General features: G+C 26.4%; 1 protein-coding gene across 1 annotated transcript in view; it reads right to left on the reverse strand.

The window, feature by feature from the left end:
- Nucleotides 1–14817, reverse strand: part of LOC145850047 (uncharacterized) — a 63207-nt gene extending 48390 nt beyond the window's left edge. The window contains exons 1-7 of the mRNA XM_082955190.1: nt 14680–14817; nt 12456–12604; nt 10767–10869; nt 6551–6717; nt 4628–4728; nt 4406–4467; nt 2263–2394 (exon numbers count right to left, since the gene is read on the reverse strand). Of these exons, the coding sequence (XP_082811316.1) occupies nt 2263–2394; nt 4406–4467; nt 4628–4728; nt 6551–6717; nt 10767–10869; nt 12456–12604; nt 14680–14746 (781 nt within the window). The 5' untranslated portion in view covers nt 14747–14817. The remainder of the gene's footprint in view (nt 1–2262; nt 2395–4405; nt 4468–4627; nt 4729–6550; nt 6718–10766; nt 10870–12455; nt 12605–14679) is intronic.
- Nucleotides 14818–15637: the final 820 nt, after the last annotated feature.

The following is a 15637-nucleotide window of genomic DNA, read 5'->3' on the forward strand; positions in this document are numbered from 1 at the left end:
AAATTGGTTTTATTTTTAAAATTCAGTTTTATTTTTCATAGAACTTAGAAAAAAAAGTATTTACAGATGTTTTTTACACAACATATACTAAAACATTGATACTCTATATTTTTAATTTTTATTAAGTTAGTTACGAACTATATAAGTTGAAACCTTTTAAATAGAACGTTTTTAACAGTGTTACATTATTAATTATTAAAACACCATAAATCACGTTTTAAAATTTACGTTTAACTGACATTATTTACAATATAAAAACACTTTTTTAACAATTTTAGTTAACAGAACGAGCAAAACTAGTCGACGTATATTTAAAGACAATACGTCGTTCTAAATTTTAAAGATAAGTTTGTTACTACAATCAAAATAGCCATTAAAAATATTGAGTCTTTACTAATATAAAAACAAATTATTATAGAAATAAATAGACGAAACTTAGAACTTAAGTGGGTTTTTACTTAAGTGGTTTTTACTACTAGTTTTTCCTACTAGTCTAATACAAAACAATTCTTTATAGAACAACTTTAATAGTTTTTAATAGCAAAAGTAATGAAAAATAACTCAAATAAAACTTTGTTAAAAAATAAAGGATTACGTTGCATTATAAAAAAAAGTTGGGAACTTGTGAACACGTTAATTTTAGTTGGAGAGTAGATTATCAAACCTACAGCAATTTAAAGTTTCTGCTCAAAATACAAACACCACAAATAAGTAAAACAGTCCAAGGTTTAAAATAAATGCTTGATTATTAATATGTTAGAATATTGCTTAACAAATAATTATAATAAAAATATTTGAGTATTTAAAAGAAAATAATAATAACTAAAAGTTAGCAGTTTTGTTGCATCACACAGAAAAGTTTTGAAATAATAAACAAGTTTTTCGATGTTAAGACTGAGTTAGTAAAATGCATTAGTTCAACGTAACTGCACAAAAAACACCCAAACTAGATTTCCAGCTAGGTCGTTATAATAATAGAAACTTGTTCATAATTCGAACATGACGTAAATATAAACAAAATGTCAGTTTATACAAAGTTGAACCTTAGAGAGGAAATAATACTTGTATTGTACAAAATAGCACGTTTAAAAACAAAGTTGTTACTTTCAAATGTTTTATAAATACTCATAAATCACGTTTTTGAAGTTTAAAACTGTTTTTATTAACTGCTAGTAAAGAAATGTTTTTGTAGTTTGATCAAAAATTAAAAGGGTACTTTTAGACATTAGTAGTAATATTAAGGTTAAGTAAATATAGTTAAGATTTTATTTTTATAGTATTAGTTTTACTAAAATAAACAAATTAAGCTTCATTATTTGATGTATACTGTAGATAAAGTAAAGTCATTAAATAATAAAAAAATAATGTTTAGAAGCTACTTAAGTTGTAAAATCTTGATAAAGTACTACTAAGCAATATTTGAAAAGTTAATTATATGCAAAAAGTATTCATTTAGTGCTTTTTATCGCAAATGAAAAAACCATAATGTAACATAAATAATAAATATTAGACCAAAATAATGTTGTAATATTCAAAAACTTAATGATTTAAAAAAATCTTTAACAAAATGAGTTCAATGTCAAACAATGCACATAAAAAACAGATAAATTTCAACTATAGTTTTAACTTTTACTTCATATAGATTAGTTTTTACATTAACAAAATTTTCAAAAGTAATAAATACAGTAAATGTTAGTAAAACTGCAAATAAAATTTGATGTTAGTAACACAACATTGTCATCTCAACATAAGTAGTAGAATAAAAATTTTATAAACAGTAAAGCTTTTATTAATGAAGATATCTTAAAAAAAGTATAAAATCTAAAATAAGAATTATGTTAAAATTTTCAAAACTAATATAATTCAATAAAAGGTTTTTAGATATTTTGCTTGAAAAAAATAAATAAAATGAGCTCGTTGATATACACTACAAATAAAATCAGTTTTTAACATTGGTTTAAAAGTTTAATTGAGTTATAAAATATTAAATAAAGACAAAAGGTTAGTATAAACTTGTTAACTTCAATTGAACATTAGCAAACTAACATCAAACAACACAAAAAAAATCCAAACGACATTTCGTTGGAAGTTAGCAAAACAACGGAAGTTTTCAAAACTCATATTAAACTTTAAATAAAATAAAATATAAAGAGTTAGTAAAAAATCGTTAATTCCAAACACCACATCATCAACAAACAACTAATCCAGGGTCAAGCAAAATGACCGCATGGGTGACATCAAACATAATGACGTCATAATTACCATGGCAACTGGTTCCGTCCTGGTAGCTGACGTAGAATCGTTCCGGTTCGTTGCACGCGCACTCGTACCCGCCAAAAGTGTTCACGCATATCTGTGCGCACTCATGCGTGCCGACGAGGCACTCGTCCACGTCTACGACGTCATAATCAGTTACGTCATAAAAGAGATAAAGTGACGTAATTGTAAACAGGTGTAAACGTTACACTAGTGATAGTTTGTGTTTTGCAATAGTTTTAAATATTGCAATGAAATGAAAATGTTGCGTAAACGATGAAGTGAAGTTTAAAGTTGCTCTTGTAATTGACTGAATCTTTAATAACTCGTTTATTTGAAATATTGCAAAGAAACTAAATAACATTTTGAAGGAATGTTTAACCTCTACTACAATTTAATTTTTTTTTTTACTAAATAATTTGGACTATTAGAAAAACCGTTGTACTTATTTTAGTTACTTTGTTATCTAATATCTTGGTAGTTTTGATAAAACTTGTTAATAGTTTAAATTTTTTATTTGTTGTAACTATTAAAATGTATATTTTAGTTTTATTCTTAGGTAAAACATAATTTTTCTATATAAGTAAGTCAATTTTACAAAAATACTTTAAAGAAGTTAGTATATTCTTAAGTCCTAAAAATATAATAAAAAAGTACAAACTGCTTTAATTATAAAATAATTCAGTTTAATACGTGTAATTGTAAATGAAAGTAAGTTACATTTCTTTTTTAAAAAAAATGTTTTATCAACTAAAAGTAAACTTAAATGACTGGAAAGTTAATTTTATTTTATTTAAAGTATGCCATTGTTTTTACTAAGTTGTAAAACGTAAAGCTGTACCGCATTACAAAGCACAAAAAAATATTAATACAGTTAATTATAAATTCTTCTAATAATTTAATTGCTAACGTGATTACTAGTATTACAAAACTTTAAACGTTAAGCGGAAATATCAAGTATTGTACAAAAAAGATTAGTATAACCTTTGTACCACATTTATAATAATACTCCTGTAGTTTGTGATTATAAAACAGGATTTCTATGCCATCAACGAAAAATGCCCGCTAAACCTTCAAAAGACAAACATTTCGATGACATAGCTGGCCTCTTTTATTTGCAGCGGAAATCAAAGGCTGTCCATTGTTTCCAAATTATAAATAAATTCGCTGGTATTTCGCTAAAAATTGCGAACAGAAAGGTGTTAATATAATCCAAATTGGATTACGGGGGGTTTTATGCTGAGCGCGCTGGGCTTAAATTAATCTGTTTTCAAGCAGAAAAGTGCCCTTTGAAATGCCTTGACCTTTCTGGCTTTTCATTAATCCGCGCGGGTTTTTATCAAAGACAAGTTTTTAAAAGTATTTTTATTAAAAGAAGTGTTTCAATCAGTACCATTCACACGAGTTTTTTAATTAAAGTTGTTCTGGTTCTATTGATAATTTGAAGCTTAAGTTTAAAAGTATTTGTGAACTGATATAAGCTTAGTTAAAGTATGGAAACCATGGGAGGCTGTTTGTAATTAAAAAATTGTTTGATAAGATTAAAATAGGGTTGTTTCTTTTAATGGATACGTGCAGAAATTAAAATTTGTCGTCTTATACAATGCTTATGATTGTGTTTATAAATTTTTACTTGGAAATTTACTTAAATAAATTTAGTATAAAAAACCTTAAAACTTAATCCTTGTTTTTGACTGAATTTTAGGGTAAGAATGGACCTACGTGATGTAAACCTAAAAACACTATACAACAATTTAATTATTTTCATAAAAGTAAATATCTAAAAGAAAGCTTCCAAGAATTTTTTGAAGCCTATGGGTAGTAAAAACGATTGATCATTAAACTTGACTGAAAAGGTTTATTTTCATAAAGTATTCAACAAATATAAAGTTTAACTTCCCAAATTTATATGTAGTAGTAGCTGTTTGAAATATTGAGCTAAAAAAGTTTCTTGAAAACAATAAGTTTGTTATAAATATTATCAAATAGGTAGACTAGCAATAAAGTAGTACTTTTATAAAATAGAAGGAAAAGTTAAGTTTAATATAGGACACATCTTTTTATAAATTATTTAACTAATTTTCCGTATTGTATAAAGTTAACAAACATATATATATATATATTTATTTATTTATTTTATGAGACTCACCGCATTCTACGTCATCACCGATGTGTAGCGCCTCCAAGCGGATGCTCCCAAATTCGTCGTATCTATAAAAGTATAGTAATGTGCCTGTTAATGTTTAATACCTTTCATCGAATAGTGCTAATTATTTAAGGATAAAGGAAAAAAAAATAAAAAAGCTTATAAAAAGAATTTATCAAATCATTTTAATGTAATAATGTTATAACAATGTTATTTAAAATATACCTGTGCAAATACTTGGAGGAGGGCTTAGAGGCAATTTCCTCCAACTCTGTGGCATTCACGCTACTACCTACAGCTACAACGTACAATTTCGCACCAGAGTCCTGCAAATTAGTAATTTTTTTGTATTAGGAAAATTTACAAGTTTTACGATTTGTTTCGAAAATATAAGCAGAGTCCTAAGGGGTTCCTACATGTTGTTTCGATATTTATTGAAAAAAGTTATTTTTTAAGAATCGCAATTTGATTGAATCGCTCATTAGAAAACAGCTATGAAAATTATGGGCTATAGTGTATGAATTTACCACTATCAATTATAATTGTATGAGCTAAAAAAGCAAAACTGTAAATTTCAATTTATTTTTATCTAACTACGTCATATTCTCAACGCCGAAGAAAAAATGAACCTTTGTTCAAGTTGATTTTTATTTACTAATTTTAAATAGTAACCAAATACTACAATAATTGCCTAAACGACTTGTTAAATGATTATTTTCTCAGAACTACTTTGAGTGATTGTCTACTATTTATTTTGAAAACTTCAATTGTGAGTAGCAATACTGTCTCGTTTTTGACAAACAACTACCTTCATATACTACTACTGAAGTTAAACTTTCACTTAAAAACGAAGAAAAATTATTTTTATATTATAAATCTTCTTATAACTTCTTTAGTTTGAAAAATTTAAGTCTGTTTTATTAACATAATAGAACTAATAGTAGCTAAAATAGTGCAAGTCGTAAGATTTAATTGTCGAATATTTTATTTTAGTTAATTTCTTATTACTAATTTAAGAGAGCTGTTTATTAAATAATGGTATACAGCTTTTCTTTTCCTATTCCTTTTAAACTATTTATCAAACCGGGTTCAAAGAAAATGACACTGGTAATATAAAACAATTTAATCAACTCCAAGGTCGATTTTAAATTATATAAAAAAATTTAATTATAAACAGCAAGTAATTAAACTTACAGTAATTAACATACTAAATACACTACTGAATAACTTGTGGTAAACGTTAGTTTACATATAAACAGTACACAAACAATTGAAGCAGTTGTATTTCAGCTTATTTGCTTTTTGTAGAACTGTGTTGAGTGTTTGTCTAGCATTTGTTTGACAAACTGGAGTTTATGAGTGGCAATTCGGTCGAGTATTTGACATGTTATTGCTTCAAGATTACAATGAACAAAGTATTTCTGCTTCAAGTTTGCTTTTACCGAAGTTCAAGTTTCAATCATGGAACAAAAATTTAAAGAATTTTTGTATAAGAAACTGATAGCTTCTTAAAGTTAGAAATTTTTATTTTCTCATAGATTCAATATCATAGTTATATAGTTTACTTATTTTAGCTTTATTTGAAAAAGTTAATATTATTAATTTATCGAAATTAGAATATACTTCTTTTAGTTTTAGAAGTTAAGTTAGTTTATCGTATCTTTCCAAAGCTTACTTTAGTCTGGTTTGAATAAAAACATTACATGTTGTACGACGACCCTTTGTGTAATTTTAAACTAAGCTCAGAGCTGATTGAAAACTCTGTCAAAGTAAGCTTGAAGAAATAAACGTCTAGTAGCAAAAATACCGCTACTCGTATTTGTATATAAAAAATAAAAAAATATACGCTCAAAGTTGTGGACAGAAAAGCTTGACTAATATTTTACATAACTACTTATTAACTTTCAAACAAAGCTTAAAAATTTTTATCAGCCAAGTGATATTTTGATTATATTTAACAAACACAAAGTTATAAAAAAATTATTTTAAATGTTCTAAAACTACACATAACTTTAGTTGAAAAATATCTTACACCACTTCGCTTTTACAACTCTCTGATAATAACTCTAAAAATAACTTTTTGATAACTATGTATACTTTGAAATATTTGATTAATTTTTACCAAAACATAAATTTAAATTAATTCACCTTGATGACCCTCTGATATTTCGAAACTGTCCCCAGGAAGCTGTCCTGGGACCTTCCGTCTGTCAGCAGGACAACCTTGGTTGTGGTCTTGTGTCCCTCGTCCACAGATGAACGTGGCCCCAGCAGCTCCAAAGCGACATGCTTCAGTGCCTTTCCAGTCATCGTGCCTTATATTAAAAAATATATGTACATGACAAGTTTACACACATAATAAGATATTTAATGAAAACAAGTATAGAATGAATAAAAACGTTAAATGATATAAAAGTAGAAATACATAACTTGAATTAAAAAGTTTAATTCGAATGTTGAAGTTGTCAAATAAACACTTGTAGTGTAAGTGATAAACATACAAAAGTTTAATTTAATGCTTATAAAGTTAATACTTTTTCTGCAAAAACATTTTTAAATAACTGTTGTTTTTTTTTATAATTTGAAAATTTTGGTTTTCGTATGTAAATGTTGAGAAAATACGAGTAAATAACTATAAATACTATAAAAACAAGCATATATAGAAAAACTAAGTAACAAAACACTTAGTTTAGAACTAGCAAAAAACTAATAAATCTCACTTCATAACTGACTTTATTGTTTTTAATTTGTTTTTCATATAAAAATGTTTAATTGAATGATGAGATCAGTTAATTAAAGTATTTAGAATATTTTTCACACTATAAAAATACAATTAAGCACGATTTTTCAAAATAATCCATTAATCTTTCAATAAGTTGCGGTCATGAAAAAGTATTTAATTTCACATACACTTTCGGTTTTAACGGCATACTTTGCAATAAAAGTATCAAGTTTTCAACAAGCCGGTATTTAAGAGAAAAGTTACAACATCTAAATCAGTATACTTCTGAGTATCAGTTTAGTTAAATGTCTATAAAAACTTTAAAATTGTTCAACTAACATAAAAATTAAATGATACTGAATTATAACGTAAAACTTTTGCCCAAATATTTTATACAAATTTCTCTATAGGATTCAAAAAATAGACTATAAAGTAAGCGTGAAAAAATATTATTGTATGATGTGTGTATAAATTAATAGTATAAGCCATTTAAGTTAAAAAAATGTGTACAGTGATAATAACTGCTCTAAAAGATTCTAAGTTCAACACACATAGTTTTTTTTAGTTTTAAATTTTATTTGTGAAACGATTATAATAAATAAACAAAGAAAAAAATCTATGTTTACCCTAAAATAATGTGCGATTTCTAATGCAGCTGTTTATTGAAAATCATCATTAGTTTGTGTGGGGTGTGCTCGACATTAAAACGGAACACTCCCAAGCGAAAACATCAAAGGTAGATGTGTTGAAAGCGTATTTGTTAGCATGTTTACAAACAAACTATTGTGACATCGGAAATTCTTTTGAAATTCTTATCGTGTTATAAATCTAAAGACCGTGTTTAAAGTACCATAAAAGGCATGTATATTGCTTCCTAAACCCAAAAGCACGCCCATAAAAGCTTTTAATACAGTAATTGTTTCATAGGCCATTACTTAAAATTGTCCGTTTTGACAGGGCGCGGGCTTGAAAATTTCAGGATTACTTTTATCGCTGAAAGTTTTCTCGAAATGATCGAGCGCTACCTTTTGATCGATGATTTAAAAAAAAAACACAAGCCTTTTTGTTCGAGCCAGAAACTACGAGTTTCCTGGGCATAATTATGCGTAGGAGCAACAAGCGAGCTACTGTCAGTATACCTGGGAATTATATATGTATATATATATATGTGTGTAAGTACGAGCACGTGGATGTACTTATCGCGTTCGTGTGTCATTTCTGAGATGCGGGCAAGTGAAAGCATCGCTTGTTAGCAGATTATATTTGGTAGTTACGTCATAATGCGCGCTACCTCTCGCGTTGCAACGCCGCGCCAGTTTACAACTTTCGCAACTTTGATTGCAATGTTTTTGGAAAATTCTCAAAGTTACATGATTTACATGACAAGTTGTGCTTTTTTTTTTGTGATTTTTATTGCCGTTTTTTCGAAAAACCAGCTAAACACGTGTTTAAGTGTCAAATCGGAATTAAATGTAAATACTTGTGATATTTGTCGGAAAACTATTTGTATTTTTTGCTGAAACTACTTTAACATATGTTTAAAGTGTACGTTAACAAACAGAAAAAAAAAAATATTTTTTAAAAACTTTCCTACCGCCTGTAAATCTTAAATAAAATTGAGACGTTTGAAAGTGCTTACAAATCTAAACTTTGTTATTTAACATTCATAAAATGCTTATAATAACCAATAATGCGTTTGATTTCCACTTTACTAGTAGTAAACGGATGTTGCTAGTATTAACTTAGGAATAAGTAGCTTAGAAATTAAAATTCTTAGTTTTAATTAGCCAATATAAATATTTTAGACATTATGCTTCATTAGCTGTAGAATTTCGACAAAATTAAACCAGTATATTTAATTACTGGTATAATTGTATTTCCATTAATCAAAAACGCTTAGTAATATATTTTATTGCTTTGATCTTTGATAATTACCTATTGATGTTAACACGGCTTACAATGTAATTGATTTACTGTGTTACGTATAAAAATAGACGTATTGCTGTACACATTTTTTTAAGTACAGATAAACCTTTTAAAGATAAAGCAGTTAGTGTATAATAAGCTAGAAGTTTGATTTTAGTATTGATAACATGGTAATAGCATGCCAATATTTTTTAGTTATTTAATTATAAAGTAACTTAATGATTAAGCTTTTAATAAAATATGTGTGTATAACAAACTCATAGTTTTATATGAAAATTTAGTACATAATATTAAGCATAACAGCTAGTAAAAACTGTTTTTGAGTACAATTGTTTCGAATTTTTAATTAACTAATTAATTTACTTTTTATCAGATTTGTTTTTGTTAAAAAAACCTTTATACGTTACATCTTAAGTTGTTGGAAATGTTTTGAAACATTAAAACATTGACTATTAAAATTTTGACTAACAAAACACTAATGCTACTAATGAACAATAACATAGCTTAAATATATAAAACCGATTTAAATTTTAAAAATTTAAAAATTGTGCCATAAAAATGGATCAATCAACATAAAAGCTATTGCAACCAAATTTAGTTCTGACAATTTTCTTTTTTCATTTAATAAGTTTTAGTCATTTGCTAAACAAAAACAAATCGTATGAAACTATTTTTATTTTTATTAATTGGATCTGAATTACTTTCTTTGTACTTAATTGTAATTTTAGCTGCAGTAAACATTCCTTAAAGAATAATGTTCATTCTTCATATTTTTTATTGCTTTTTTTTTATGAAAATAACACAGTTTTGTTTGTTTATACCTATAATTAAAGTTCAAACGATAGATTATACCAGGTCAAATTTTTTCTGATTATCCTTAGAAAACTCATTTATTTAAATTAATGTGTAATGGGTTAAGTATTTAGATTACAATCTTGAAAATAAATAGAATTTAAGTGCTTAAAAATTATTTTTTAGTATAAGCTAAATTATAATTTTATTGTTAAATTTGTTTGTTCGTATATTCTAGTTACAACGTAAAAGCATATGAAAATTATCAAAATTACTAATAAGAATTCTAATACATTTCTAATTTTTTTAGTAATTGTAAATTACTTATTTTGTAGCTTGCAAATTTTCTCTTTCCTCTTGTTAACTTTTTTAACTACTTTAATTGATAACTATTTTCTACAAATTATTTGTTTTAATATTTAAACTAAAATTTTATTAACAGCACAAATGAAACTTTTAGTACAATTGTTTTCATTTCTATAATTTAATTTAATGAATACTTATATAAAACTTGTATGTTATTTGAACAAAAAACTAGTACAAAATTTTGAATCGAATTGAACATAACTTTTAAAACATTAATAATGCTTTGAACTTTAAATATTAGTCTATAGTATTTATCGACTTTGTTAAAATTGATGACTTATTTTTAACTCTAAGTTTAAGACTTTTACATTGCATTTTGTTCAATTTTTTTTTTATAATGCAACTTTAATACATATTTTTCACAACTTTCACGTAAAAAACTAAACTATTTTGTCAATTTGGCACTTTTTATATAGCTATATTGACTACATTAAAAAAATGATGAATTTTATTTTTTATAGTTATGTCAAATGTATTGATACTTTATCCACACTAATTTACACAATAAATGTTTGGAAATAACTTTTTGTTTAAAAATTTTATATTAAATTAATTTACCTCCGCACATGAACTTGATGTCATCAATTGCGGCTTTCAGTGACGTTTTATCCTGGTATTCCCCTAAACTGATCTCCTCTTTTATTATGCTTCCGTATTGTATCTGAAATTGTTTAAAGTTGATGAATGAACATAGAACAACACTTATAAATAAATAACATTATTTTATTAACGACATCTACAGTTAGAATTACCATTACTTTTAACATATTTAAACTTTATTGAACTGTCTTTTCATAGTTTATAATTAGCTTGTTGTTTTAACAGTAAATTTAATTAAGCTTGAAAAATATTCGATTAACCTGCTGATAAAAAATTATTGGTTTGACAAATTTCACTTTAAAATTGTTTTACTTTGTAAGGAATTTTTAAACATCAGCCAAAAAATACCTATGTATTTATCATGTTTAAATTAGCAATTTATCTAGCTTTCAAGCTGTTAAAACCTGACAGAAAAAGGAAACATTTTGCACTTAAAAAAATAAAGATTGATACAAATGTTTAACTTTTTATTATAGGTCATAAACGGGCTTCCGCATTAGAACCGTTTAAAAGTGACTGCTCCGAAAAATTAAACAAAAAACAGGTGCTAAATCTGATTGATGTTTACGCAAACACTTGAAAACATTTACAAAACAAAAGCCGCAACATTTGAAATTAAATAAGTAAATAGAAAGTTTCGTGGCGTGCCGGTTTTCAAAACTTGCAGCTTATACGACCACGGGATTTAACAGCTGGTTAGTATTTGGAGTTTGTTACAAAAACAATGGTGAAATTTGCTCTATTTGCAATGCGGACATGCTGTTTGTTTAAGTAGGATGAACGTGTAGACCGCTTAAATCTTGATTGAAGTTAAATGTTAGCAATTGTAGTATAATTAGTTCTGGTTTTGGTGTTTATTTATAAAAGCTTAACTACTTGCTTTAGCTTTCGTTGAAAAATGTTTAAAAAATAAAACTTGATACAACTAAATTAACTTTAAAAATAAATTCATGGAATACTTTAAAATTAAATTTCTTAATCACCGTTTGTTTTTGTAAATATTTACCTAAACTTGTTGAAAAATTGCCTGCAAATTGTAAGTTATTTTGAAGTTTTGAATGTTTTTAAGTTAATTGGACCATTTCAAATTTACATACAAACACGCATATAAGAATAAATGACAGGTGTAAATACATATAATATATTACTTCTGTTAATAAATATTCGGAGTAATTCTTTTTTTCTAAACATTGTAATTATATGGTTTAGTTCATGAGCTATGGAAAACCATCTTAGAAATTATGAAAACTAATAAACGATGTTTGAACTTTTAACTGATGCTTTACAAAAACCTTTAAGAAGTTAATTATCTTTTTAGCATATTTTAAAGAAAAATGAAAGAATAAACATCACGATGCTAGACTCCTTTTTTTTTACTTTACAGAACATTTATGAGAATACTTCGATTAATTTAGTTCATAATTATAACTAAACAAACCTATAAAGTAAAAAATAAATATTAATATAAAAACTGTAATTTTTTAAACGTTAAACATTGTATATATATATTTAATGTACTTCTGATAAAACTAAGCACTACAGAAAATGACAATTAACATTTTGTAAAAAAACTTTTAAAACCTGGAACACCTACAATCTATATAATACTTCTTAATGTTAATAAAATTCCCCTAAACAACAACCAACCACTGCAACCCTGGTCCAGCCCGGGTCAACGTGGTACTGATCCACAAACGACTTGACGTAGTTCTTGACCACCTGGAAGTTTTCCTCCTGAACACTCTTGCTGCCGTCCAGCACGAATATCAGGTCGAACAACCTCCTCCTGCAGTTGTCTGTGAACATAATCAGATTTTCAGGTTTTTGAGGTATATAAGTTGTAAACGTATTTAAATTTTAAGATAAAGTTTTTTTTAGTAGGTCATTCTAAAAACTCAGGATTTTTAATTGTAAAGGATTTTTAAATGTTCAGATTTTAAAGTCGTTTTGGTTTTAAGTAGTTTTAAGTTTTTGAAGTATTCAGGTTTCTATAGTGATCAGGTTTAAATAATAATGGCTTTCTAATTTTAGTTGATCACTCCATACTTTTGTAAATTAACTTGTCCCTTTGATAAAGTTTTTAAATAATTTAATTGTTCAGAAAAACAGTTCTAGGATTAGCAAAGTTATAAACAATTCAAACAGTATGTTATTTAAAATCTTTAGTAATAACATAATTTAGCAAACATTAAAAGTTTACTATTGTTTGTGTAATAATTAATTTCTGAAAAAGATATTTTATCATTTGTTTATTCATTTTTAAAAGCTTAAAGCTAAATATATTCACAGTTTATTGTATTTATATGTAATAACAACTAGTAAACAATATCTGAAATTACTTATTACTTATTAATATAAAAAGTAATTACTTAACAATTTAAAATTTATATCAGATTAGAATGTAAGCATTAACTTGTATTTTATAAATTGTATATATCGTTTCCTAAATTATTCTACACTAATGTAATTTTATTCTGTTTACACAAAAACAAACACTATACGTTCAAAATGCCATAGGACGAAAACAATTATGAGCTGTTTTAACAAAAATACAGACGAATATAAGCCTGTAATTAGCGGATCTAACATGACAATGGAACAAACAAGGTGAAATAATCTCAGTTGAAATCTCCACATACATTTTTCAAAAGATTGATGTTTGATAGGGCTTACACTTGTTTGCCTGGAAATTCACATTATAGTTTTATCTAAAATACCAGCGAATTTGCACGCCTGGTTATTTTGAATGGCTTGGAATTACTGGTACATTTGCGCTGTCGCAAAGTTACGTTCAATTGCTGATTTAAACTTTGCTGAAGTTTGAACAAAAAGTTCATGTTAACGTTTGAAAAAGTACTGTTTGCTAAGGTGTTGAAAAATGTTATTGATACAAATGAATTTGTTCAACAATGGCAGTAGTTCTTTAAAAGTAAAAATAATTTAATTTTTGTTCAAGCATTTTGGTTCTTCTTTATTTAAAGGCAATGTATTTGCCACAAACGTTTTTATTAATAACTGGATTTAGCTTGTATATTCATTTGAGCTGATAAAATATTTTCAACGTGCTTTAGCTACAAAAAAATTTGTACTCGGTCTAAATCAAACACTTGTGCATGCCTGCTACGTAACCAAATAAGAACATCTTTGTTGAACATTTCACAGAAAGTCATCAAGTATATGAGCAGCACAATAATTTCTTTTATCGGCCATCTGCATGAGATAAACTTTAATTTCGAACAGTCTAGCCAACACAGATTAATATCGAATTACCCAAAATTAAAGTTGATTACGCGGATTTGCTGTAAGCTGAGATTTTATTTCAAAAACATTTTTTTACAGTGCCGTTTTTTCGCACCGAAATTGCAAAAATATTAACCCTAATGTAGCAGTTGATGTTGTTTGAATGTACAATTTATATGTTTAATAAAACAGAGCCAGACTAAAAGATTCATTAAGAGATTTTTGAAATTGCCTAATGTTGTAACACTGTATAAGCCAGAAGATCTTAAAAATAGTTTTGGGTTTCAAATAGCTGTATTTTAAAGCAACCACAGTTTATTTCATCTTTTTTAATATAAAGCTACAAAAATTTTCCATTTGGTTTACTAAGATTTTTAATTTATTTAAAAATAAATAATCTTTGAACTAAAGTAAAGCTTGTTTTTAATTTAAAAAATATTTGGTAATACAGATAAGTTTTATAGATTACATTAATATTTTAATAATTAGCTTTAAATTTTACATTAAACAAAACTGCACAAAGTTAATAGCTTTTACAAGTTTTGTTAAAACTTTACAGTAACAATATTACATGTTGTTTTATAAAGTTAGTGTATTAAATCAGTTATATTTTAACAAAAAATAAACGTACTTTCTAAATTTTGTCCATTGATAGCAGACACTAACAGTAGAAAACCACATAAAAGTCCTCTAAGCATATTTAAATTCTTTGTATTTCTACTTTCATGGGTAAGACTATCCTAAAATACTTCAAAATTTTAGCAAAATCTGCAAAAATGTTACATAAGTTTCTCGATAAAGGCAACTTGTCATCGAATTGTATACAAAATCAAATTAAAACTGGCATTTTGGTTTCAGTTAAAACGCGCTTACAATGCGATTAAAGGAAAACAAAAGCGTATTCGTTTCTCGTAATAAAATATTTAATTTTAAAAATAGCCCTTAACTTACAAGTAGTCAGCCATGTATCGCAAGAATTTAGCTTATTCTTGAAACAAAAGTTTTAAAACAACAATAGCATGAAAATGAGGTTTAATAGTATACTAAAACTTAAAAAAGGTATATTTATTCAAGACTAAAATAAATCAAATTTAACCCACGAAAAAAAACAGGGAAAAAATTAATAAAAAGGCCCTCCAGCTGATGAATACTTTTTAACGTGTGAGCCACTTGACAACTTTCAAATCGGCCGAATTAATTGTACCAGCCGAATATTTGATGACGTAACAATCGGTTAAACTCAAGTGAACTAATTGGCTCGCTTTCGTGTGCGCACTGATCCGTGTCGATATAAAACAACTTGTAAAAATTGAGTAGCAATCGAAGTTAAGCTTTCTAAATAATTATTTTCTACTTAATACTTACTTAAAGCATTCCAAATGGCTTGAGAGACTGGCAGTTTAACAAGTTGAACAATTATGTTTCTACTAAAACTACTTTAACTGCATTAATAACTTTAAATTTCACATAATGCAGAAACTACTAAAAGTAGTTTTAGTTCCATAACTTGTGTTTAATATATTCGTTACGACGATAACTATTTATCTATTCAAATATTATTTTTCACTTGCTAAGTAGAGTAGAGCTAG

This window comes from Thalia democratica, chromosome 2 (assembly GCF_965202585.1).
Source record: "Thalia democratica chromosome 2, ktThaDemo2.hap1.1, whole genome shotgun sequence".
Classification (NCBI taxonomy): domain Eukaryota; kingdom Metazoa; phylum Chordata; class Thaliacea; order Salpida; family Salpidae; genus Thalia; species Thalia democratica.